At 31.6% G+C, this 26,783-nt stretch overlaps 4 protein-coding genes across 4 annotated transcripts; 2 read left to right on the top strand and 2 right to left on the bottom strand.

The window, feature by feature from the left end:
- Positions 1-5,983: 5,983 nt before the first annotated feature.
- Positions 5,984-8,725, bottom strand: LOC137837870 (uncharacterized). Its single transcript, XM_068647028.1, has 8 exons — positions 8,625-8,725; positions 8,188-8,420; positions 7,958-8,056; positions 7,485-7,815; positions 6,999-7,133; positions 6,678-6,763; positions 6,406-6,511; positions 5,984-6,316 (listed from the first exon to the last, which is right to left on the bottom strand). Exons 2-8 carry the CDS (start codon positions 8,403-8,405, stop codon positions 6,239-6,241), a joined length of 1,053 nt encoding a protein of 350 aa, XP_068503129.1. The 5' UTR covers positions 8,406-8,420; positions 8,625-8,725; the 3' UTR covers positions 5,984-6,238.
- Positions 8,726-10,510: 1,785 nt separating this feature from the next.
- On the top strand, positions 10,511-13,247 carry LOC137837872 (organelle RRM domain-containing protein 6, chloroplastic). Its single transcript, XM_068647030.1, has 4 exons — positions 10,511-10,880; positions 11,856-11,924; positions 12,065-12,171; positions 12,956-13,247. The coding sequence occupies exons 1-4, from the start codon at positions 10,577-10,579 to the stop codon at positions 13,040-13,042; spliced, it is 567 nt and encodes a 188-aa protein (XP_068503131.1). The 5' UTR covers positions 10,511-10,576; the 3' UTR covers positions 13,043-13,247.
- A 193-nt stretch (positions 13,248-13,440) lies between these two features.
- On the bottom strand, positions 13,441-18,221 carry LOC137837871 (protein REVEILLE 7-like). Its single transcript, XM_068647029.1, has 7 exons — positions 17,761-18,221; positions 17,392-17,488; positions 15,865-15,978; positions 15,656-15,767; positions 15,504-15,565; positions 14,880-15,305; positions 13,441-14,640 (listed from the first exon to the last, which is right to left on the bottom strand). The coding sequence occupies exons 2-7, from the start codon at positions 17,401-17,403 to the stop codon at positions 13,948-13,950; spliced, it is 1,419 nt and encodes a 472-aa protein (XP_068503130.1). The 5' UTR covers positions 17,404-17,488; positions 17,761-18,221; the 3' UTR covers positions 13,441-13,947.
- Positions 18,222-25,490: 7,269 nt separating this feature from the next.
- LOC137838897 (uncharacterized) lies at positions 25,491-26,783 on the top strand. The gene is made up of 2 exons (XM_068648107.1): positions 25,491-25,977; positions 26,065-26,783. The coding sequence occupies exons 1-2, from the start codon at positions 25,491-25,493 to the stop codon at positions 26,781-26,783; spliced, it is 1,206 nt and encodes a 401-aa protein (XP_068504208.1).

A 26,783-nucleotide genomic window follows, 5' to 3' on the forward strand; every position in this document is an offset into this window, starting at 1 on the left:
GTTTTTTTATGTGATTCTTAAATGCTTAGACGTTTATTATTCGGGATGACAATGCAGGTTGGTCCGTCTCGTATAGGTTCACTCCATGTTTGACCTGCAAAATACAAGCTGGGTTGACCCGCCCCGTGTAATGAACGTGGATTGATTTCTCTGCCCGTCTCGCATAAGGGTCAGCCTGCGGGTCTGCGAGTTAACCCGCATAATTTTTATTTTTTTTAAATTCAATAAAAATGTTTGTTACTTTTGTTACTGAAAAATTGAATATACAAATTCAATAATTATAAAAAGTTGAATATAAAGGAATTCAATTAAAATATTTGTTACTTTTTGCATTTGAATATAAAAATTCAATAATTATAAAAGAACTGAATATAAATGAATTATAATTGATTAAAAAATTGAACCTATGTTTGCTAATAAAATATCAAACACCAATATTCTTCCATTTCAAATATAGTTAAACATCAATAATTCAATTAAGATAAAACATCAATATTTTTTTTTTCCGGGTCAGCGAGCCAATGTCGCTGTTAGCCTGCACGGGTTACGGATTATGTGAGACAGACTTAAATGGATTAGTGAATTGAATTAAAGAACCCGCCCTGCATTTTTTGTTAGTGGGTTACGGGCCGACCCGCATGACTCGTCCCATATTGTCATTCCTACTTATTATAAAAAATAATATAATTTATATTTTAATAGTTGAAAATAATTTTAATATAATATTTATTACCCACCCGTTTTTATCCCTAGCTATTAGGGTAAACCGTACAGCACACACTTTAGTGTTTTATTCACGTGCCCTCATTTACCAAACTTGGTAAAAAGCACTGTAGATTTTCATGTGTTTTTAGAACAAAAATATGATTCATTCACAAAATCTTTTCCCTTTTTTCGTGTAACAAAAAAAAATTACTCCATTTCTCCTTTTCTTTTCTCTCATCGTATTATGAAAGTGAAATTTGTATTGTATGCGTAATTTTAGTTTAATTACAATTTTAAAGAATTATTATTTATTTTTAACTTTGATTAATAATCAACACACATTAGTTTATTTATAATCATAAAACAGCTGTTAATGGTGATTATATATATATATTAATAATTTAGTTGGATATTTTGTATACAATTATACTACATATCCTAACTATCTATAATTTAAAATAAAATTTAGATATTAAGAAATAAAGATATTTATATGTTATTTTATAAACTCTTTCTATAACAATAAATATATATATATATATATATATATATAATTATTTGTTTTCTTGTCAAAATATAATCATAGTAAGATTATTAACACTAAATTTTTTGTCTACCAATCTATATTATTTTCGATATATATCTCATTTGACAACCTTATATAATAATTTCTTACATAATACATAAATATCATTTTGATTATTACTTAATATCATTCATAAAATAATATATTACATAATTCTAAAATAATATATCTCATCAATCACACTACTTACTTTCACGATTTCATTCTCAAAAACATACTTATGAATAACAACATAATCAACATTCAACTTGAAACAATAAAACATGTATCATTAAACTAATCAATTACTCACATGAATAACAACATAATCAACATTCAACTTGAAACAACAAAACACATATCATTAAACTAATCAATTCCTAAATTTTTCACAAACATGAGTTTTTTTTAAGTTGTAAGTATGTCACTTGAGAGACATAGCTTAAATGACAACATCTTCACTCGAGTAACATGACATATCACTTAAGTCTAATCTTAGTACTTAAGTGACATCTCAACGCATGAGTGATATCTCAAGGGAGAAGAGAGAATTGATTTGACATCTTCCTCACGAGCAACCAACAAATGTTTAAGCACCCAAGTCATTGAGTAGGGAGAATCAACATTGAATCTTCATTGTTCAATTGTAATACAATTATTTAAGCGGCATATCTTTGGGATTACGCTACTTATCTCTAAAATCTTATTACAAATCTTACATCTTTATTACTTAAGCAATGAAGGGTCAAAGAAAAAGAATTATTTTTGTACCTCTCGTACTCCAACCTCAAGTCATAATTTGAGCAAGGAGTTGTATGACACTTAAGCGATGATGCTTTGTACTTATAAAGAATGTTATCGGTTGAATTTGGTTCAAAAGAACTCGTTGGTGATCAAGTGATAAATGCAAAAAACAATAAAGTCAACAAATCATCAATTTCTCCATACCAAAATATAGCTTACCAACTCCCAAATCCAACCAAAACAATATGAAAGCTCATAAAATTTATGGATAAAACAAATTAAAAAAAAATAGCTTAGTCCAAAGCAAATTCTAATTGGATAGAAGAGATTAAAAAAAAAAGTCAAAAAACTTGGAGAAAAGACAAAGAAAACATACTATAACTGAATAACTAAATAGCTAAAATTTTAATTTATATTACTATACCTAACTTAAAATTTTAGCATTTATCTATTTTAAAAATAATCCACCAAATGAAAAAAAAATGTTCTTACAAATTTACACTAATAATAATAATAATAAAATAAAGTAAAAAAATATTTGTTTCTTTTTTTTAAATATTGGTCTTTTAAAAAATTATAGTTTTTTTCTTTTTTTCTCTTTAAAAGAACATACACTGCAAGAAAATCATGAAATAGAAATCTATTTTTAGTGACCAAAATAATTAGTTACAATAGAAACTAAAATAGAGACCATTTTAGAAACTAAAAAAAAAATTGGTTTCTAAATTAGTTTCTATTATTTTCTATTATTGTTAAATAGTTTCTAAATTGGTATCTAATTAGTAACTAATGTTTTAACTACCAATTATTTAGTTTCTAAATTTGGTAGCAAAAACCTTGGTTGCTAATTAGATACCAATTTAGAAACTATTTAACAATAATAGAAAATAATAGAAACTAATTTAGAAACCAAATTTCTTTTTAGTTTCTAAAATGGTCTCTAATTTAGTTACTATTTCAACTAATTATTTTGGTTTCTACAAATTGGTTTCTATTTCATGATTTTCTTGTAGTGATATACTTTTTATGAAATTGTCTTTTAGACTCTCTTTTTTCCTGGTTTCTTAATTATTGTCACATTTTATATTTATCTTCTTACTTATTTCACAAAATTTAACATATTATTACAATTTTCTTGACAAATGATCAAGATTAATTGGTAACTTTTTAGTGTAGGATCTAAAATGGAATATTCTCTTAAACACTAAAATGAAAAATGATGTTGTATACACATATTGATGAATCATTAACTCACACAAGTGGTAGAATAATAACAAAGTTTGAAAAACTCTTTGAAATAAGACTGAGGGTAAAAGGAAAATGTAGAAGATAAAGTGGCAGCACAATTCATAATTCACTTGTTTCAGTAACCTTTCTTTAGCTTCCCTCTTTTCTTTTCCTTTCTTTTTTTTCTCCTTCATCAGAATTTTTTTATTTTAAGTTTTGAGCTTGAATCAGTGAGCTTTTGCTTTATAACCTAACTTTCTACGTAATTATTACTCAGCAATAATCCCCATATATATACTTTTTTCCATTTGGGTGATTCTAGCCCTTCTTTTGTGTTTTCTCATTGCTTTATTGTTGTGTTTGATCAAGATGTGTAGCTACCTACAACATCATATCTTTCTTATTACATCTTAACTTTTTCAGATTTTGCATATGTGACAAAAGAAGAATGTACTCATGCTTTAGACTTGTTTAGTTGGTCATGTAAATCCAAAACTTTAGTTCTTGCACCTTCTCATGTCAAACAACTTCCTCTAAGCTTCAACTATAAGGTCAAAGAACAAGAATAGTTTAATGGCACTTAACTATGGAAGAACTTAGATACCCACCCACATGGATGTTGGGGCCATCCCTTTCATGTTCATAGCATAACATCATTTTAGGCTTTAACAAGCTGATTTTAGGGCACATCTCTCTTTCTCTTTTCTTTCTACTTCATTTTTGAAATAGTGCATGTCTTACTTTCTCTTGGACTTGTAATAACTATCAAATTGGTTCATGAGACTCTACCTAACAATTTAAGCTTTTATCCAAGTTCTTGTGATTTAGTAAATTGAAATTTTAAATTTCAACACCAAATTAAAACAAGGAAATGTGTAAGAACTTGTGTTTTGTGTGATAAGTGTATGAAATAATTTAATTTTTGTTTAAATCTTGAACCGTCTAATGATAGGTTTGATGTAGTGTATATGTTTATATGAGTAGCGAAGTTAATAAAAACATTGTGGTTTGGCTTTTGGGTTTTAGTTGTTTAAATTAAGGATATTTAACTACTAAAAAGTTTTAAAAAAAAATAGAAAGAGATGTGAGGTTATCATAAACATGGGGTGTTCGCAGCAAGTTTGAAAGCTTCTTCTAAATTTTCAAGTGTGTACCTCCTAATCCATTCATATCTTAAGTTTTCTTCCAAATGCATTTAAAAGTCTTGCTCTCTTTCTCTTCCTTTTTATTGAATTTGATCACTTGTAACTAGAGAGAAAATCATTAAATAACAATCAAATTTAGAGATAAAAAATAATTAGTCACTATATTAACTAAATTAGATACTATTTTAGAGATTAAAAAATTATTTATATCTAAAGTGATTTTTAATATTAATAAAAATTTACAAAATAGTTTTTAAATTGGTATTTGATCATTAGTTACCAAACATTTAGCTACTAACTACTTTATATTCTAAATTAGTCTATACTATTATTATAGAGACTAATTTAAAATATAAAGTAACTTGCTATATTTTTTTAGGTATAATTACCTTATTTGTTCATATATTTAGGGTCAATATTTAATTTAGTAAAGTGATTTTTAAAAAAATCAATTTGGTCCCTATATTTTTTAAAATGTATACAGATTGGTCATTTCCGTTAAATCGCACCTTACGACGTCAAATGTTTCTTATGTAGCAAAGAGATGAGATTGAAAGATGTGACGTGTCAAGATCAGGTGTTGATGTGGCAGTGGAACCATTGAAATTGGAATTGGAACCGTAGAGGAATTGAATCCCTTCAATATCATCATGCATTAGCACCACCTTCTTCCTCCGCCACTGATTCCTTCCAAATCCACCACCGTTGATATTATCAACTACGTCACGTCGCCAGAAACCACCCAATTCTTGTCAGCATCCAGGTGCAAGGAATGTTGAAATTGAAAATTGTAAACAAGGGTTTGACACGTCACATCTCTCAATCTCACCTCCCTGCCACATGAGCAACATTTGGCATCGTAAGACTTAATGAAAATAACAAATTTATATACATTTTAAAAAATATAGGGATCAAATTGATTTTTTTTAAAAATCACTGTACTAAATTGAATATTAATCTTAAATATAGTGATGAATAAGGTAATTATAAAAAAAAATAAAAAAAATTATGAGAACTAGTTTGTAATATGACAACAATTTGTCATCTTTAATACCATAAGTGCATCTATCGCTACTTCACAATATTACGAAAGAAAAAATAGTAAAAATGTTAAGAGATGTAAATCACAAAGGATAAAATAGATATATCAAAGAATTGGAGTGTAGAAAGAAAATATGAAGTTCCAGAAAGTAATTTTGTTTTCAAATGACAATGACTATTGGGGTTTTGGAATAGTTTTCTTTTGACAAATTCTCCTTACAACTCCATTGCTTCTTTCTACACCTCCATATAATTTTTAAATATCACAGACTATGTCTTGTGAAAAAGAAATCTTTAGTTCTTATGAACTAGGGGCATTTCTTCCTACACCTCCATATATTTATTCTACATTCCATAAACATACCATTTCTTATTTTTCTTTTTTCTTTTTAATTGTACAATCAAAAAGTCATTTTGATGGTGATGATGTTACAAATATTCTGTTTTGATTTTCCACTAATTCTGTGACTTTAATCATCTCAGAATAGTTGAGTTTCATATTTTAATTTTCTATAAACATTGTATGAACAGATTTGTCTCAGAATATTATTAGATGTATACAATCTCAAGAAATCCATTATGGATATGTTTATGACGAATTTAGTCAATTCCTAATCTTTTACATAATCCAAGTCTCAACATAATCAAAGCAGCAATTTTCCAAAAATATAATAAGTAAAGGAAGAGATTTTAGAGTGTTTAATCAAATAATTCTAAACCCAATTTATTTCTGAAAACTATGATGTTACATATAAAAGACCAACATTCAAAAATTCAATGCTCCATCCATTGTTCAAGTGCAAAAATCCAATCACACCTTCCATTGTTCAAATTTATCAGCTGTTAACTTGAAAGAACCTGCATTTCTATGCCCACCACCTCCAAATTCCTAATAGAAGAGAAAAAGATATTAACTACAAGTATAAGCAACAAGAGTTGCAAAAAAAGATGCAATTAGAAATTTGATAAAGGAAAAACCTGAGTGATAGGCGTGGTATCTTCATTTTCCACACTCCTTAGACTTATTTTTAGCAGTTCATCATTTTCCAGCTCTGGTACATTATATACAACTGCACCAATACCTCTACAAGTAAAAGTAAGTGCATAACTGACATGAGATATCAATTCCTTAATTATTATGTTCTGTTCTGATTCTCCAATAATTAAGGACACAGATTTTCCAATGAGTCAAAGGAGAAGAACAACAATATGATTTAATTAATAGTAACATGAAATTAAAATGAACAAACCTCAACTTCATTTCCTTGCTTTTAGTAGCTAATTGATGTCCCAATTCACTTCTTAACTGTGAAAGAGTAGTATCTGCATTGACAGCCTACAAAACACAAATGGTTGAAAATAAAAGGACTCTCATCAGTTCTCTCCTAATCAAGAGAGGTGTGAAAGACACAACTAAGGCTCAGTATAAGTATTGAAAATTAGCATCAATGCATGAATAACCAAAAGCAGCAGATGGATGGTTTAAAGAAATTTGACTACAAAACCAAAGAATAGAAAGGTAGTAGAGGAAGAAATAGTGAGATCTTAAGAGAAGGAAACATCAATCATACCAGGCAACGACCAAATGCACCATTCCCGAGGGCAATTTCATACGACTTGCTGAGACCATCATCAATTAATTTTTGCTTGAGTGATATGCTTAGCATACCTCTACTAATGATAGTATTCAAGTTTAGTGATAGCAACTGCCATAATACACAAAATTATCAGTTATTTCAACTATTTATACAAATGAAATGACCTATCACTCTATCTTGGTAGCAACATATAAGTATGAAAATAAAGAACTATCACCCTTAATGAGGCAGGCAAAATTTAGTAGAATATCAGCACAATGAACTCATGGACAAATTTACAGGACCAAACAAAGTAGTTAAACATCTTCATGCACTTAGGAACTCCTCAATGTGCTTGTTCGAATTAGGGAACACAAACTCAAATATACAAAGTCTTACATTGTCGGTGTATTCCAATCAGATTCTAATAATAAATCAGAAAAGTTGGGAAAACAGTATAAGACTCAGAAAGCAGATTACCTGGTCAAACAACGAAGGATTTTTTCTGGCATCAAATTCAATGTTCAAATCCTTCAAACCACTGCTGAAAGCTTTGCTGTTCTGGAGTCTCCACCTCCAGAGGTCCCCATCTTCAACATACAGAAAAAGTTGCCTGGCAAGCTCAAATTCATCAAGCACTGAGGGGTGCTTAACTTCAATATCTGAACTCAAAAGCTTATCTTTGAAGTAATCAAAAGCAATAGTAGCCCCACTCCTCTCCATGTCAATAACCTTTACCACATTTTCACCAAGTGAAACTTCATTCCCTAGCTTCTCCAGGGCAGTCTTGTGATGGTCTAAAACAATCACCCTACATCCCAAGAAAACACCACAAACAAAGATAACCATCGTATTATGACTACAAAAATAACTCAAATCAAATATACGGACATGAAAAATAAAACTTAAAGAATGCATCTTTTACAAGGAAAACAGAAAACAAAGCAAAGCACCTTGAAACTTTGGTGGAGATTTCTTGAATAAAACCATCGGGCCCCACAAAATCTAGGAGGTAAAGATCACCAATTTCATTCAGAGGAAGATCTTCAGCACTGAAAATTTCAATCAAAGACAAAAAAATACATACACATAAATCAAATGGCATAGAAATAGCATAATGGCAGAACAACGATTGATAGCAGAATGAATTGTACAAATAATAATTAGTGAATGAGGCAAAAACCTGAGGGGCTTGCAAACAGTGTTGGGAAAGAAAAGAGGAGAGAATAAGGAAGTGGCCTTGAAGTAAAGGTGCGCAGCAAGGGCAGCAAAAGCACCATCAGGACAAGGATAGTGGTAGAGTATAGCAGGTGAAGCATGATTGTTATTGTTACTCCTCTTCTTAGATCCCATGTTTATGGCATTGGACATGTTCTGCAGTTTGGCTTGTGACAGCAACATTCTGCAAGTTCTGTTCTGTTGGATTCGACATCATTCAAAGTAAGTATTTGATAAAACTGAGGTTTTTTTTATGGCTGGGATTGTGTGCAGTGTATGCGTATTTATGGTACCTTTGTTAATAGAATATATTTAAGCAAGTTCTGATCAGATAGATTAGGTTAATTGTGATATAATATAAATACATAAAATAGTTAGGTTTAATCTAAAAACCTCACTAACCGTGTTTAAGGAAGGAGGAAGAGGTACTTTTCTTCTCTTTGTTTCACTGATTTTAAAAATGAGAGAATGAACGAGGAGACTCACGAGAGAGTGAAAGTGTTTCTTCAATTTTTCCATAAATGTTGTGTTTGGATTGAGAAAGAAATCTATGAAGAGGAAAAATAGCGGATTTGTAAGAATTAGAGAGATGTGTGAAAAATATTTAAGGTTCTTTGAACTTAAGGATAAAGGATGATAGTGTGGATTTTAAAAAAATTAAGATTTTGTAAGTAATGTGATAATTGGAAAAGAATTTAAAAATTATTTTAAAGATATAAAATATAAATTTATTCTTGTTATTAAAAATATTTAAATAATAAATTATGATATATTTTTTTTATGTAAATTTAAATTAATTAATTTTTTCTTATATATAATATCTCTGATTTTCCCAACTATAAGATATTGTATTGATTTAAAAAAGGAAGTGTGGATTCATGAAAAAGTTATAAACTAAAAAAATATCCATAATCTACAACTGTTAATAAAAATATACTGAAAATCAAATTTTATTATTATTTTTGGCATATATAATTTTTCAATAAAGTTGTTTAGGTAGAATAATTGATTTTTGGTGTACATATGAGATGACTGCAGAAAATTGATTGAGATCAGTATTATAAATTTTAGATTCTAATTTCTTGTAATTTCATTATTTTTTCTTTTTCCCAGAAATATTATATTTTACTTAAAATATATATGTAATATTAAAAATAAATTAACTAGTATTAAATCAATAAACTTTGAACTAATAATTTGTTTATTAATTTAAAAAAACATAAACTTTTCGGGTCAAAACCGGGTTCAGTCCAGCCCATATAAACTACAGCATTTATTTAGGACATGTTTTTCACCATATAAATTTTAACTTGCACTCTATAACATAGATACGGATACGGACATGATACGGATATAGATACGAACGCGAACACGATACGGATATAGATACGGACATGAAGATACGTAAAATTTTTAAAATGTAGGATACGGGGATAAAAATCTATATATTATATAATTTTAAATTATATAAATTGAAAATAAATATTTATGTGCAAAAGTATGTTTCAGATTCTTTTGGGAGCAGAAAGATATTTTTCATGACTGGTTCAAAAGAATTTGTTCCTTATTTTTATAATCATAATAAAAATTTATACAATAAATTTGAGTTTTTAGAAAATTGTTGTATTTATACCTTTTAAAATTGTGTTAGAACCGTGTTAGAATTTTTAAAAATCCAACAAATATTTTTTAAATTGAACATTTTACCGATAAGTGTCATACGAGTGTTGTACGAGTGTCGACACCGATACGTGTGTCTGACATGAATACGTCCATTTAAGAGAAGTGTCCGAACCTCATATGTACGTCTTTTAAAATTTTTAAAACTATCTTTTATTTCAAGTTTAAAAAATTAAAATTTAAAAATCAAAATTTCAATTTCAGAAAAAGAAAATGTAAAATACAAAAAGTAAATTATGAAAAAAATAATAATTCATAACACATAATCTAAAAGTGTATTTTGAAATAAAAAATGTATTCCAAACATTTAAGTTTAAAATATAAAATATAAAAATATAAAAAATTCAAAATTCAAAATTTAAAAATATATTTTAGAAATTCAAATTTCGAGAACAAAATCTGAAAAGGTAAAAATTTCTCGAACTTAAAAATGTATTTTAGAAATTTAAATCTAAAAATATATTTTGAAAAAAGAAATCTGAAAATATTTTTTTATTCATATCCTCCTTTTTTGTTTAAAGTTATTTATGTCATTTCATAAGAACGTCTTTATCATTTTACAAAAACATTTTTTATTTATTTATTTATTTTGATAACATATTGACTGAAGGTTTAAATTGTTATATTTCAGGAGAATTTGCCTTTTATTTGGCACTGCTGAGGAAACAGTTGCAATGGCTAACATGGTCTTTGTTGGTGTTAAGATTGCTGCTGTTCCTCTAGCACCATTACCCATTACAGGCAAAAATCTCACTTCCAGTTTCACCCATAAGAAACACTTACTTCTTCTGAGTTGCTCCCAAACCAATAACAGAACAACCTCTTTCTCCTCTTCCTTCTCATCATCACCCCTCACAAGCAGGGGTGGTTGTTGTGTGTTGGGTTGTCTCCCTCCAGCTTCCTCTGAATCCTCAACGCCATCATCTTCCACTGCTAAGCCCTCTTCCCCTTTCCCTTCAATCAAGCTTTATGTCAGTGGTTAGCTACTCTTACCCTTCTCCTTTTGTTACACTTTTTGTTTTTCTTATCCAAATTGATGTTAGAGGAATAAAGTTTCCAGATTTTTTTTGGGTCTTCCGCCATTGGGTGCTGGTGTCAGTGAATAACAACAGTTTTATCTGTTGTTACTAGTGGAAAATTTGAATGAAAAAGGGTTTTACTTTACTTTTTGAATGAGAGGTAGGTTGATTGTGGAGAATGCTTCCCTTATTTCATTGAAAAAGGATGAATTTTTAGCATTGGAAACATTCAGAATGTTGTCTAGTGGCTACAATGGTGGTGCAATCAATATTTAACTGATATCTGAGATTAGGAGGAAAGGGGCAGTGCTATGGATTTGATCTGCGGAAGAATTACTGCGGATTTGATTTTGAGCATAATTCAGTATGTGCTCTTTAAAATGTTTTGCTATGCAGAAGAGTTTCATGTAATGGTGGAAGAAGGTGACCGGTATCTCTAGCTTCCATTCAGTATCCACACCTTATCGTTTAATTTTATGGTTGAAGAAAGAGGAATGATGTTAAGAGACAATTTATATGAAATCTTCTACTAGAATAATATTTGTTGGTTTCAACTGTTAACTGCTTTATGTGTCTATTTAATTATCTTTAGTTCTTTGTATAAGTTTTTAAATGCGGTTCCTGTCTAGCAAAAATGCTTTTTCATCTTGCAACCAACATAAAACTAGGCATTTTGTTGGAACCTTTTGCAAATTATGTAAGCGTTTCATCTGTAGGGCACCTTGATGTCCCTCATATACTACCTGTGATTGATCTTGATTCAATAGTCATTTGCCATATTTTGCTAAAGTCTACAGATTGTATCCCTTACTTTTTTTGCATATATTTTTAGAATGAATTCTTGCTATTTCTTGTGAATTTCTTTGATATTTGATTACTCATATGTATATTTTTGAACAACAACTTTATAAATGTTATTTCTTGTTCTTTTCAGGGTTATCATTTCGTACCACTGAAGAAAGTTTGCGAAATGCTTTTAAGAATTTTGGTCAACTCGTGGAAGGTAGGAAAATGATATTTTCCTTTGTCAATCATGTTTTTTTTTACTAAAATTTAGGGTATAGTATCTGTTAGTCATTTGCCAGTTCTTATCAATTTGTTGGTAACACTTTCTACAAAAATATTTGCTTAACTTTACGACAGTCAAGCTGGTGATGGATAGAATTGCAAATAGACCAAGAGGGTTTGCTTTTCTTCGTTATGCAACTGAAGAAGAATCTCAGAAGGCTATTGAGGGAATGCACGGAAAGGTATGATTTTGTTGTGTCCTATGGTGTTCTTATTTTTGAAAGATCAGATACATAAATGGCAGTTTATCTTGTTCAAGAGATTAATTTGGATGGGAGAGGAAGATTTGTGTTTTATGGGAGGACTTCCTCTGGTTTGCGAACTATTAAGTAATTTAGAGTTTGCTAAGTGAATACTAGACATCATTTGCTGAATTTCCTATTTGGAATCCGAGCTAATCCTAAATCGTTGCATTATGTTCTATGTCTGTACAATGCCATTTGGTTTATTGCGGTTGTTAAATTGTTGTCGTGTTCTGTGATAATTCATTGACTAAATTCTATAATGCCTCCAAGGCTTATCTTGGCTACAATGGTGGATTTTAAATTTTTTAAAGTGAACGAATTAGAATATAACCATGATTGCATATATGTATAAAACTAATCAAGAAACTAGATTGAGCTTTCCCAGTGAGAAGAGAGTCAAAGCAGCATTGTTTATGAAACTGAGTGAGATCAGTCCACTATTTTTTAAGCATGTTTTGTTTAAGTGTGAAGATTTGTAAGTCGGAAAACTCAAGATACTATTCACTGTGAAACTGTCAAAGGATCACTAGAAGACCAGATCTGGAACTATTGTGCTCCCTCCCTCTGATTGAGGGTCTAAATTGTTGTATTATCTTGTTGTTCTTAGGCTTAAAATTTGAATGTCAGTTATTCTTTTTTTTTCCCTATTTGCTATCTTTAATTAACAGAGAAAAGTTTTAAACTATGTTGGATACTGACAAGAAAGAAACCACTGTTTCAGTTCTTGGATGGTAGGGTCATATTTGTGGAAATTGCCAAACCGAGATCAGAGCTACCACAGCGCCACAGGGAAGGCACAAGATTGTAATACGAAGATCCAAAGTTTGTTCATTTTGGCGTGCAATAGGAAGAACCATTGTAGCAAGTGTACTTGCTCCCTTCTTTATTACCCCCCACTAACTCTGAGGCTGCATGGAACTCATTTAAACACCGTCATATTTGATTAGTAATGAATTTTAATCATAATTATACCATGTACGATGAAGTTATAAAACGTGTTGCTTATGTTTCAAGTATTGGCTTTAACACTTGACAAGAGTATGAATTGATTTAAATACCATCACTTTTTCGATCAAATGAATGAATGGATAACATTGTATGGAACTGAACTACTTCAGTATTTGCAGACCAATCGTTGACCAAAGAATGTTTAATATTTCACTCAAGTAATCAGCTTAAAAGACGGAACAGGTACAGCACTGTAAATTCATCAATGAAGAAACAATGTTTATAATCTATGATTAAAAAGAATGATACAGAAAGAAAATCCGAAATACACAAGGCTCTTTTAAGCTTAATACATGGACACACAATATCCTTATGTCAGATGAAATAATATATGATGTTTAGTGAGCTGCGATGCTTGTCCAAGCTTCCCTGGTACACCCTCGTCACTGATGTGTGTCACTGATGTGTGTAACATGCAACTACAAAGACAAATGCAAATAGTACAAATAAACTAACTTATAGACTTGCTGCTATGTGTCTATTTGGTTAAAGTAACTGTAACACGATACAAGCCAGAAGAAATGATGCCACCAGCCCCCGCACGAATTATTGGACATGAAATGTTTTAACGTGGAAGATGTTGGAAAAAATAATTGGAAATTAGATGCTGGTCAATTAGATCACAGCTACCTAAATAAGGTCCTTATTTCTCAATTTTTTTTTCTAATACCATGATTATGAATCTTGTAAAAATGGAAGGGAAGGCTATGAGCACACACGAGCTCGTTGCCCATCCCTCTCTTCCATGGCCGCAATTAATGAATTTCCTTCTCTTTCAGCTAAACATCTTTTATATGGAACAAACCCTTTTGCAGGCTTCTGGGGTGCAGCTCCTTCCCCTTGATATTTTTGACACTTAGAATCAACAGCATCTGAGTTCTTGCCTTGGTTATCGATGTCACAAACTGATTCAGTGTTGGAACCAGTGCAACAACTTTCCTCCTCTCTTGCTCTTACTTTCAAAGAGGGCCTAAGAGGCATGGGATTTAGGATCTGATTGCATGGAGTGACGCAGAAAGCTGGAAGGCCTTGGTACAAACTCCACTGTGGAAAAGATGCATCAGGTGCACATTCACTGAGGCACATGTTCTCCTTCGGTGGCTCGTCCCTGCGGTCAGCTCCCTCAGAATCAGGTGTTATGGGACAGTTGCCACCAACCAAGCCTAGAGATAATTGTGTATCTACTTGCTCGGTTGATTGGCCAGGCTTCTCATTCTCAACATCATCCACTTCATCAGACTTCACAGTTATTGCCTTACCATTATCATCAATGTTCTGCAACTTCTGATTATCTATCATAGAGACTGTTCTTCCGAAAAGCTTAATACTAGTGGTTTGTGGCATATTGGTAGAATCTTCTATAACATATTCGGTTTCCTTGGAACTAAACTCGGGCTTCTGCAGTAACACCAGAGAATTTGAAAATTAGTTAAACCTTGACCACAATATTTGAACAAGCTTATCCAAAAAGAACTTTTAGGAGAAAAAATTATAAAGGAAAAAACTATATGTGAGGATTTCTGTAATTTAATTTCAGAAGTTAAAAACAATTCTTGTTATTTTTCTATCTTAAAAGTTCTTGTGGAGTCGCTGGTCTTTCAAAAGACAAAGCACAGAAATCAAGAAGCTTATCATACCATGCAGACGTTTGGGTTAGAAACAATGGATAAAGGAACTGAAGCTGGAGATCCTTTCTCTTCCTCCTCAGATGCTTTGGATGTCATACAATCATTTTCCTTTTCAACAGGTGACAAGCTGACGGAGTGAATATCAGTGGTGCAAGAGTTTGGTGAAAGGCATCTGTTATTCTGCTCTGAAAATGCAGACCCAAATGCTTCCGAACCAACCGTAGATAGCACAGAAGTCGGAGATGGGGTGTCTTTCTCTGCAACCAACAGGTTCGTGGATTGAGATGTTTCTGTTTCATTAGGTGTGGTGTGTCCTTTGAAAGCATCAAGTGATTTACGGGGATATGGATGGAGGGGTTTTCTCTTAGGTCGAGGAGGAGGTATGTTAATTGGCTGTACAGAACTCTCAGCACTGCCCTCAGATTCCCTAACAACCTGAAACCATGTAGAGTGTGATGCTTGAGAACACCGAACTCAACAAATTCATCTAACTTCAAACTCTATCAAATTGAAAATCATCAAATTTCTTTCCCTTACAGTAGAAATAGGCCTATGGAACAATCAAAATCTAATTATATGTTAATAGCCTACATGCTCCCAGTAGAAATTATTTACTGAAATAATAATATTAACCTTAGAAAAAAACTTTTGAGCATGGCTTCGAATCTGAACAGCTGTTTTGGTACCTATATGCTCTGCATGAAGAGAAAATGACTTTCATCTGAAATGAAGACAAAATGAAAAAGCTAATGTTTCAGATGAATAACTCAGGACAAAGAGTTTACCTTCAATTTGGCGCCACCCTCGACCGTACAATTTCAAAGCTTCAAGGAACTTTTGATGCTCTTCCTCTGTCCACTTCTCCCTCTGTTTAGTAATGGTGTATGGTTTCCTAACCTGATGAAAATTGAAATAAGTTTTAGAAATCAAAACTAGAAGTGGAACAAAAAGGTCTCCATTAAAAGGAATACTTTAGCATGTAAAGTAAAGCAACCTTGGGAGTGTGGCTGTTTCCAACAGAAGCAACAGTTTCAGATTGTTTTCCACCATTTGAATGGCAGTAACTAGCTGAGCCAGATATGGTTGATCTAGTGCTTTCTATTTGATCCTACATTAATAGTAGTTGATGAATTGATAACTTCCCCCGATTGAAAAAATGGGAATAAAGGAATAAGAAATAGATAATTTCATCATGAAAGAAATGATGCTCACTATAACATATTTCAGTTCCTTTTAAGAAACAAAGTCACTGGATGAATTCATAATGAAATTCTCTTTTTTCCTATTAAAAGAGGACAAAAGTCTCCGCAAGATTGAATGCAAGAGGATTGAGACCAGCTTCCAAAAAAGCAGCAGCATATCATATAGAGTATAAAAGAGCTGACTTGTCATCTTTTCCAAAAACACATGCTAACCAATTCAACTATACTCAAACCAAACCAAATATTAATTTACATTCTAGTGAAAACACTGCCAATAATGTCATGTGAAAATAATCAGCTGAAGCCAACTCGGTCCCTTCTATGAAATTCCTGTCCAAAACTTCTAGGGGGAGTGGAGGATTTAATTTATGGTTCAAAACTGCAACTGCATAACATTGGCTGCATTTGTCTGCAATTACTCTATTAAGGTTCTCTAGTCTTTTTTAATTACGACTGCAACTTAAAACCTGTGATACATGCATTGGATATGAAAATCTTCAAAAATTAAATGTACATGTCCATTACATCCGTTTTAAAACACAAAAATTTAAAACTAGCATAAATTGAATGAAATATTTATCAATTGTTGGGAAACGTTTACAAAATAAGGAATCAATAAATTCACATCTCAAAAAGGATGAGTGGATCTGATTTAGTAGAGAGAAACATAAACGGATAAACTGATTAAAACAGTTAAAAAATCCCCAATCATAACTGAAAAACTATCAATATAACAAAAAAAATAGTTAGTACATAAGGCACACCAAACCCCACCAACTTGTATTAGAGTCTTATCCAAGTCACATATCTAGTTGCTTTAATAAGTACCCAATTACCAAAAGATGTACCCGTGATCTATATTTTTAGATGCCACCAAAGAAATACATCTACCCTTTCCCTCACCAGAATCAAATCTTGAAGCAATACAAGAATTTTGATTTAAGAGGACCAGATCAAACATTGAGTTAAGCAGTATTCCTAAGAAATTAGAAGCCAATAAGCTGGAAATTTAAAAAAGCACTTTACAGTTTACACAACCATAATGGTGCAGCAACTTAGATGCTGATAAAGCCACCACTTAAACACCATTTCCTTTAGTTGTTTTAAGAGATATACAATTGAATAAATCTAAGAATTTCCAATTCATTTTCCATACAACTTCCAATATGACCACAACTTCTACACAAATAGAAGACGAACAAAAAAAAGAAGAAAAAGAATCAAGTTCCATGCTTCTAATCTAGAAAATGAAAAAAAAATGAAAAAAAAATCAAAGGGTACTCTAGAAAAGTGGCAGGTTGGACTGTTTCTTGCTATACCTGCATCTCCATTGGAGCAAAATGGGAGTCAGCACTGCCTCAGAAAACACCCAAAACCTCCACAGAGACTAACCTCAGTAGCCAACAACAACAACAGCTGTCACCAATCAAACCACACCAACAAAAAAGTGAATTTTTTTGGAAAGAAAAAAGATCACATAGCATTATTCATAATCTCCTGTTCCATGTTCTCTCAAATACCGAAATTAAACAGCTCAACTTTTTTTTTCCAAAATAGAAATACAAGAGCCAATGCTCAAATCAGATCAACCAATTACAAATGTCAAAAACACGCCAAGAACTGAATCCGAAGTATGTTCTTCATGTTCCTTACACACACACACACACAAAATTGAGAGCAGTGAATACCTCTGATTTTCTGACACCCCAATTTGGGAATTCTCGATTGAACAGTAAAGATGCGAACTTTCTCGGAAAATAAGAATTTTCCGAGAAAATCAAGGCACCCCAGATGGCGAATGGAAAGAGAGCAATGGAAGAATGCGTGAGCAGAGAAGGGGGGAGGAGGAGAGAAAGAGAGAGACTATAAATTATGAAAATAAAATAAAAAATTAGAAAAAAGAGGGAAAAAGGAGAGAGTGACACGTCAGATTGAGAAAATATTTTGGAAGAAAAAAATAAAAGAAAAAGAAATTTCCATGGACGATTCGAGAATGCATTAAGGTTTTGTGGCTGAGAACGGTCTGGGCCCGAAGACACGTGGTGAGTGCTTGTGATGTCTGATATTTAGTTTTTATTGCCAGAAAATAAAATTAAAAAATGGTACAAAAAAATGTGTCGCTGCAGATTTTATTGTGGAAGCCATGAATGCAGAGAAGATAATTGAGAAGATTTTTATTATAATAAGATATTTTTTTGCTTGTTCTTTAGTGTGGCTTTTTTGACTTATTACCATTTTTGTTTATGTTCTTCCACGCGCGATTCCACCGCGTGAATCTCAGTGTTAGAACTATCTACTATCTAGGGTTAATAATTAATAATTAAATGGTTAACTAAGATTACTATTATGAAAATGACTTTTTCAACCCACTAATTTTGAGTCCAAAATTTAGATTTTACTATGTTTGTAAAAACTTTAAGTTAGTAAATAAACAATAATAGTAAACATGGTAAGAAAAAAATACTAAGAATATACTTTTTTTTAAACCCATTTTCTCTTTTTTATTGAAATTTATGCAAAATAAAAAAGAACGTGAGATTCGCCTTTCATTTAATTATTCCTTTTATTTTATACTTTTCAACAAATTTTAATGAAAAAAATTAAAGAAATTTTATTTAAAATAGCATGTTACGAAGGAATGAGAAAAATGTTATTACGAGACTAATTATTTTTTACTCCAAAAATGTTTTTACTACAAATATTTAGCAAATAAAAAAATATAATAAGTATTAATTAACACGAAGTTTTTTTGGTATATTGAGTAGTTCGTGTTGAAATTATTAAAAGAAGATAATGCTTTTAATGACAGGAATTAATATTTTAAGACATCAATTATGTGAGTCATCAGTGTCTTGATGCTTGTCTTAACTGGTACTAATTATATTACAATTAGTTCCAATCAAAGGCTAATTATTTAATGTGTTAAATAAAACAATATATAAAATATATTATCTTACTAATAAAATAATAAAGGTGAAACAGTAAAAGACATAATCCTGCAAAATCTAAGGTCTGTGTTCAACACATTTGGACAAACACACTGAATTTTCTTTCATGGCAGAGAAATCATAAACTATATGAGGCCAACTGTGAGATAAATTGCAGACATGTTGCAGATAAGAAAGTGAAGTTATTTAATTAAGAAAAAGAAAATAAAAAGTAAATAAAAAATGAATAATCTAATTAAAATTGCACACAAAGACTTATTTACTTTTTAAATTTTTTATCTATATGAATAACTAATTAATAAGTTCTAACAAAAAAGGAAAAAGATAAACATTTGTCTCCAACAAAGTTCTATAATTGATTTAAGATTGCTCTTAATTATCTTAAAAGTAAAAAAAAAAAGGAAAGACATAAAAAAAATCATTAAACTTCTAAAAAAATTACTAAACAAATTTTAAAAAGACATCACTAATTTGATTTAACTATTGTTATTTATTTATTTTAAATAAAAAATTTATGTTAAACATTAGTAATTTGATGTATCACTATGTTGGCACCTAAGTAACAACAATCATTTGTTATCACATATGAAAAAAAAACATAAAAAATTATAAGAATAACAAATTAGATGGTAGCTTATTATACCAATGAAAAGATTTTCTACGAATAAATTTTAAATTAGTCAACTTATCAACACACGCATTCTCTTCACGAAAAATATGAGTAACCCTAAACCTGATTTTTCTACATTATTATTATTATTTGGACCATCATTACCAACGATCGAGTGTCTCATCGATAACGTGGTTGAATATTCTACTGATTATATGACTCAATATTCTAAAAATAATATGATCAAATCTAATTTTTAAGAAAGTAATAGACTAAATTTTGTACAACAACTTGCCCTACTTCATACTTAAAAAAACAACTCATTATAATTCTATAAATATTCATTACTCAAAAATAAAGATAAATATCGTGAAACAATATTTAATGCATATATCTCACTCTTACAACACCAAAATCATACACCTACTTTACTTGAACAAGTCCTCACTCATACAAAAATGTTGTTATTATTATTTAAAGATACAAAATTCACAAAATACCTTTTTTTTATCAATATAAAATAATGATTAAAGATAGCTGTAATTGTGGTGTTATATATTATATATATAAGTGTGTAAATACATAGAATAATGATTGAAATTTGTGTAATGTGGTAACATTGTGACAAGTGGGGCGCGTGGCTTAGTTTGCAAGGAGTGTTTGTTAGTAATTTGCACACTTACGTCAACGAAATCCAGACACAGTAACAACCACCAACCACTCAAATCAAACAATGCTACCAACAACACTTCTATTTTCTATATATTTTTATATATTTTAAGTGATCCACCTTCATTCACGCATCATATATTTTTCACACCACTTTTAAGAGCCAAAAATATCACATCATTATACTAATTAAATTAACTTCTTAAATGTAATATTTCAATCTCTAATCTATATATAAAAATGTTTTTTCTTACTTTATTACTTTCAACATTTTTTTTTGCTTTCTGATACATTTTTCTTATATGAAATAATTTAAAATTCCAATTTCCAAATATTCATTTTAACATTTGTGTGCTGTTAAGTTAAACAGTTAAGATTAACATGTAGTGATACCTGTGTCCCCAAATATATTAAACCCATTTCTTGATATTATAGTACGTAATTATTATTTTATTTCTTTCATGTTTTAATTAAAAGTTAAATTTTCAAATATTTAAAGTACATAATAAAATTCATATGTTAAAAAAATATACATGTTTATAAAAAAATCTAATAATATATTATAAGAAAACCTATTATATCAATTAAATGATATGAATCAAACGTTTGACATGTAGATTTTGCAACTTCAAAATCGATTTAAATGGAATCCAATAAAATTAAAATAATTTTAAAAAAAATATTATTATACTATTTTATTATTTTAAATGTGTGTCATAAAAGAATATAATATATTTAATTTATTTCACACCAATAAAAGGAGGACCACGTGATTTTTAACATATGAATAATGTGAATGGGGGAGTTGTATTGATGGTGTGTTACATTACTGACTTCAGAGAAAATAATATTTTAAAAGAATAATATTATTAAAAGGATATAATATAAAATGATTGATTTTGATATTTATGTTGTAAATTTTCTGTCATATTTTACATTGTCGTGTAAATTTCTTAGACTTATGAGATGTAAATATTATGAGATGTGAATACAACAAAATCACTTTGGTTTATTTTTTCAATGTAGACCTTGTATATTTATATTTTATTTGAATTCATTTACTAGTAAAGAAAAAAAATATTCTATAAACAAATATTTAATTATAATAAAATAAATAATAAAATTATTCGTCACAATATAACCTTTGACTGTCATATTAAAAAGATAAAATTGAATATTAATAAAAATTTATACAATAAAATCATAAAATCGGTTTGAATAAAACTACAAAATTGTCTTAATTCAGTTTAATTTTTTTTATTCATATTAAATGTTTTTGTCTGTTGACTTCAGTTGGTATGAACGGGTGAGTTTCACTTGTCTCCATTTGGTGCTTTGAAACGTTGCTCCTCTGGGAGAAAGGGAGTTCTACTGGTTGATCTAACTCCGACGAGTCAGTGAGAGCATTCAAACTATAAAATTTGTTTCAGAAAAACATACCTTTACTCGGGGTCTCAATCCCTTTGTAGAGATATTCTTTTAACAACCAATATAATCTCAACAAACAAAATATAATTTCAACGGAGAGCATATAATCTCAACAGCAAGAGTATAATTTCAACATTAAAACATTACATGCACCTTTATTCTCGGATGTTATCCACATTATTCCCAACAACTTTTATTTGTATTTAATAGATATATACATACTAACTAATTCAAATATTCCTTCAGTTATTCCTATTTTAATTATCTTTTTCGTGTTGACTACCAACATCTGGGTCAAACTCGTATTCAACCCATACTTACCCTAAACCAAACTTAAACTTAAGTGTATAAATCAAACACATCTGATCAGTACAATCAAACAGAATTTGATTCAAATGTACTTTTAACAAAAAAAATAACAAACCAGACACAACAATCACTTTCATTTCTCACCTCCTCTTAATAGAATAAACAATAATTTCTTCCTTTTTATTATTTAAAATTGAACATTGAAACTTTAATTAACAAAATTATATATATTATTACTATAAAATCATTAAATAAAAACTAATTAGTAAGACTCACTCTCTCATTTGATATGATGAATAATTTGAAAATTTTAATTAAAGACATTGCTTAATTTTTTTTGAAGTATTGTTCATAAATTTATATTGTTTTTGGGTGAGTATAAGATACTTTTTAGCCAAAAAAAAGTCTATGATTAAGATCTTAATCATACTGAAATTTATTTATGATACCCATGCATACTTTGTTGAATCTATCCATAAATGCTCGTAAGGACTTTCCCTTTTCTTGTTTCACATTAAGAAGGGACATGAATGAAGTGTGATGTGATTGGCTCGTTGCATACTGCGTGATGAATTTCATTGTTAATAATTTGAAATTCCCCACGGAGTTGAGAGGAAAACTAGTGAACCAACCTAGTTCCCTCTTGGAGAGAGGTAGGGGAGAAATTACACCATACTGACTTGTTGGTTGTGTATAAGGTCATATGTGTCTTAAAGACATCCACTTGGGAGAAAGTGGTGTGTCGATTATCTCATATGTGAATGGGTGTCCTCTCGAGTCCTCCTCATCGTCTGGGACAGAATTGTTTCTGGAACTTTGGTGAGTTTGAAGAGTAGAGGAGGTTGATGGGTTTGAGGAGTTGGTTGGGTTTGATGTGTTTGAGTGGCAATCTTCCCGTTCATGTCCATCAAGATGTTGTTGTAAACATTTGTTTTGCTCCTTCAAAAGGGACATCTCCTCTCCTCATTGTGTAATTGGTCCACAATACCTTTTTGACGTAAATCCTCCATTTGTGCTTGAAGGGCCTGGATCATAACTGCTTGTTCATCCGCCATATGGTCGTTGTTAGCATTATTTCTTGTTGAGACCATTGTTGTTGGTTGTGACTTGTTGTTGAAGATTGAATACTACCCCGACCCCATGGTGGACGCCAATTTTTCTGTATAGGCTGAGGGGCCCATATAGTACCTTTTACTGGATGTACAATTATTGACGTGTCAGTGATCTCCAAATTCCTTTAAGCCTCCTTCCTTCAATGTTGATGCTCAGTCAGTAAGGGTACCTACGATTGCACTTCGACGCTAAAGTCAATGTTCTCATTTAGGTATATTAGTATAATGTAAAACGTACCTTGTTCCTTCACAGAGAACCCTATTTATAGTATTGGCCTATGGGCCTTGATGCTGATGGGCTTTACATCAATTATTAATTGATGCACAATAGTTCCTTGATATCAGAGACGTATATCTTTTAGTTAATCAGTTGTTCTCGTATATTTTGGGACATGTATCTTTCAGTTAATCAATTGTTCCAATATATTTCGGGATATTCATTAACTCATTCAATGCTAGTTGTAACTTTTATTTATGACGTTCTTTGACTAGGGCGGTCGATCATTCATACTGAAACTGGCTCGGTCGATACCAACTGGTACACTTACACTCTCTCATTTGATATGATGAATAATTTGAAAATTTTAATTAAAGAACTTGCTTAATTTTTTTTTTAAGTATTGTTAATAAATTTATATTATTTTTGGGTGAGTATAAGATATTTTTTTTAGCCAAAAAAAAAGTCTATGATTAATATCTTAACATACCGAAATTTATTTTAGAGTTTAACTATATATATATATATATATATATATATATATATATATATATATATATATATAACAGATATTTTGACATAAATTAAATCTTCGAAATTGTAACTTCTTTGTTAAAAGATAAGATTGCTTATATATGTTATTTCATAATGTACACTATATTTTTTTGTCTAACATATAAATAATCTGGATTTAATAAAGTCAAACTCAAATTTTTATTTAAAATTTGGGAAATTAGAAAGAGCATCAATATTCTATATTAGTTTTTTGAAAATCGATCTAAAAATTGTTCTTAGATCCATTCTATACGATTTGTTAATGTAGGGTGAGTGTTTGAAGATGGCTGATACTTCATTTTTTTTCACTAATTTTCCTGATCATTTCTTTGAGAGAGATCTTTGGAAGGTGTTTCAAAGGTGGGGAAGAGTCCTAGATGTTTTCATTGCCAGAAAGCTTAACGCAAGGTGTCGAAGGTTTGGGTTTGTTAGGTTCCACGGTGTGACTGACGTTCTTTCCCTGGAAAGAAAATTGGATGGAATCTGGATTGGTACGTGGAAGTTACAGGTGAATCTCCCAAAGTTTCGAAGGGACGACGCATCAAGGTTTGGAAAGAAGAGAGGGGTGGTTAAGAGGGAAGTATGGAATCCGAAGGGGCAGCAGAAGTTGTCCTTTGCTCAAGTAGTGGCGGGTGATGCTGTTCTGGATGTTGTGATGGTGCTGATGCGGGGGGTTCAGGTAAGAGTGCTTGCGGTTCACAGGAGGAGGGGTATGACTTCCAGTTTCCAGTAGACAAAGAGTCGTCTTCCTGGTTGGAGGTTGAAAATATTAGTGGTCATGTGGAGAGGAGTGGAATGGATTGGTGGGTGGGGCTTCCTTGCTGGAACGAGGTGGGCGGATTTGGTGGGTTAGGATAAAAAATCAGTGAGGTGGAGCAGTCTGGAGGGGTCGTGAAGGGGGTTGGTGGGGTAGTTCAAGTAGTGGATGATGATGTGCAGGAGGTTTATTGGCTTCTCCAGTTGAGTTGCAAGGGCGAGGGATGGGTGGCGTTAGTGGGGATTTCGCAGGCGATTCTCGCTGTCACCTTCATTGTGGTAAGGGTCAAGTTGCGGATGACAATTATAAAGCAGCGAAGAAGGGTGGGAGGAGGAGTAAAAAGAATTCACGGTTGCTTGGTGGTCTGGCAAGTTCTGGTGGAGCTCCTCGTAATGCGAGAACGTCAATATCTAAGGACTTGGCCAGTATTGCGGAGGAGAATGTAGAGATTAATACAATAGTTTCAACGGAAAGAGATGTGGGGGGCGTGAGAGAAACTGGGCCATATTCTAATTTGGTGGATGTCAGGGTGGCTCAGGCAGATTATCTGGTTCAGCAATGGGAGGTGAGGCCTACTTCTACTCTTTTGTCTGACAGTGCAATTGAGAATTGCAACAGAATTTACAGGTTGAAGAATGATGAGTCTGAAGCAGTTAGAGTGTGGAAGGCCGGCAAGGATATGGGTTACACACGATATGCTCAAGAAGATGTTGTCATTAGTAGAATTCAGTCTTTGGAAGTTCGGGATAACAGTAATTTGAGGTTTGAGGGGGGGGGGGGAGCTTAGTGTTAATGTTGATGAAGATAATTAGTATGAACATAAGGGGGATAGGTGGCTCCTTAAAGAGAAAGTATCTAAGAACTTTGATAAGTAAGGAGCAGGCGGATTTGGTATGTATACAAGAGACGAAAAGCTCGGAGATTAGTAGGGAGAGTGTTTTTCTGCTGTGGGGTACTAATGACATAGAGTGGGTTGAGAACGGAGCTATTAATAATGCCGGGGGGATTATTACGATTTGGAGGAAAAATAGTTTTCAGATGTCAAGGCTCTTTAATGGTAGAAATTATTCTATTATTGAAGGGCTTTGGAAGCTTGGGAAGGAGATCCCGGTCACAATAGTAAATGTTTATTGTTCTGGGTCTCTACGAGAGAAGAAGGAGGTTTGGGAGGAAATTTGTAATTACAGGTTGCCACAAGTGAACATGGCCTGGTGCGTAGTGGGTGATTTTAATTCAATCATAAGAAGGGAGGAGAGGAAGAGTTTGGTTTCTGTGTCTGATTATGGTAGAGAAATAGAAGGTTTTAATAGTTTTATCGAGAAAGCAGAATTGGTAGATATTCCGATGACAGGAAGGAAGTTTACGTAGTATAAACCTAATGGTTTAGTGAAGAGCAGGATCGACAGAGTCCTTGTGTCAAAGGAATGGGTTGAAGCATGGCCGAATTGTAAACAACACGTACTAAGTAGATCGGTTTCCGATCATTGTGCGGTTGTTATTAAAAATGAGTATGTTGATTGGGGTTCGAAACCGTTTAGGAGTCTGGATGTTAGGCAGAGTGACAACAGATTTAAGGTGTTTCTGAAAGAAAAATGGCCTAAGTATGAGGTTCAAGGTGGAGGGATATATGTGTTCAAAGAAAAATTGAAGAAACTCAAAGCTGACTTAAAAGTATGGAATAAGGAGGTCTTTGGGGATGTGAATAAGGAGGGTGATGGGCTGCTAAATAGGATTAGGGAGTTGGACACAAGACATGATGATTTTGACCTTAATGTGCTTGAGAGGGAGGAAAGAAAGTCCTTATTAGTTGAACTTAACAAAAATCTCCTTAAGCAAGAGGCAGTGGTAAAGCAGAAGGCGAGACTGAAATGGTTGAAGCAAGGTGATCTTAACACAAAATTCTTTCACTCTTCTATTAAATGGAGGAGGGCCAAGAATGAGTTACATGGGGTTTTTGAGAACGGTCGGTGGAGTGAGGATAAAGATGAGGTTAAGGCTAAGGTCAGAGATTTCTTTGAAGCCAGGTTTGTTGGAAATGAAGAGTTGCCGATTAGGCTGGACAACGTTTGTTTTAATTCCATTTCGTGGAAGATAATTAGATGTTGA

Source organism: Phaseolus vulgaris, chromosome 4 (assembly GCF_000499845.2).
Source record: "Phaseolus vulgaris cultivar G19833 chromosome 4, P. vulgaris v2.0, whole genome shotgun sequence".
Taxonomy (NCBI): Eukaryota; Viridiplantae; Streptophyta; class Magnoliopsida; order Fabales; family Fabaceae; genus Phaseolus; species Phaseolus vulgaris.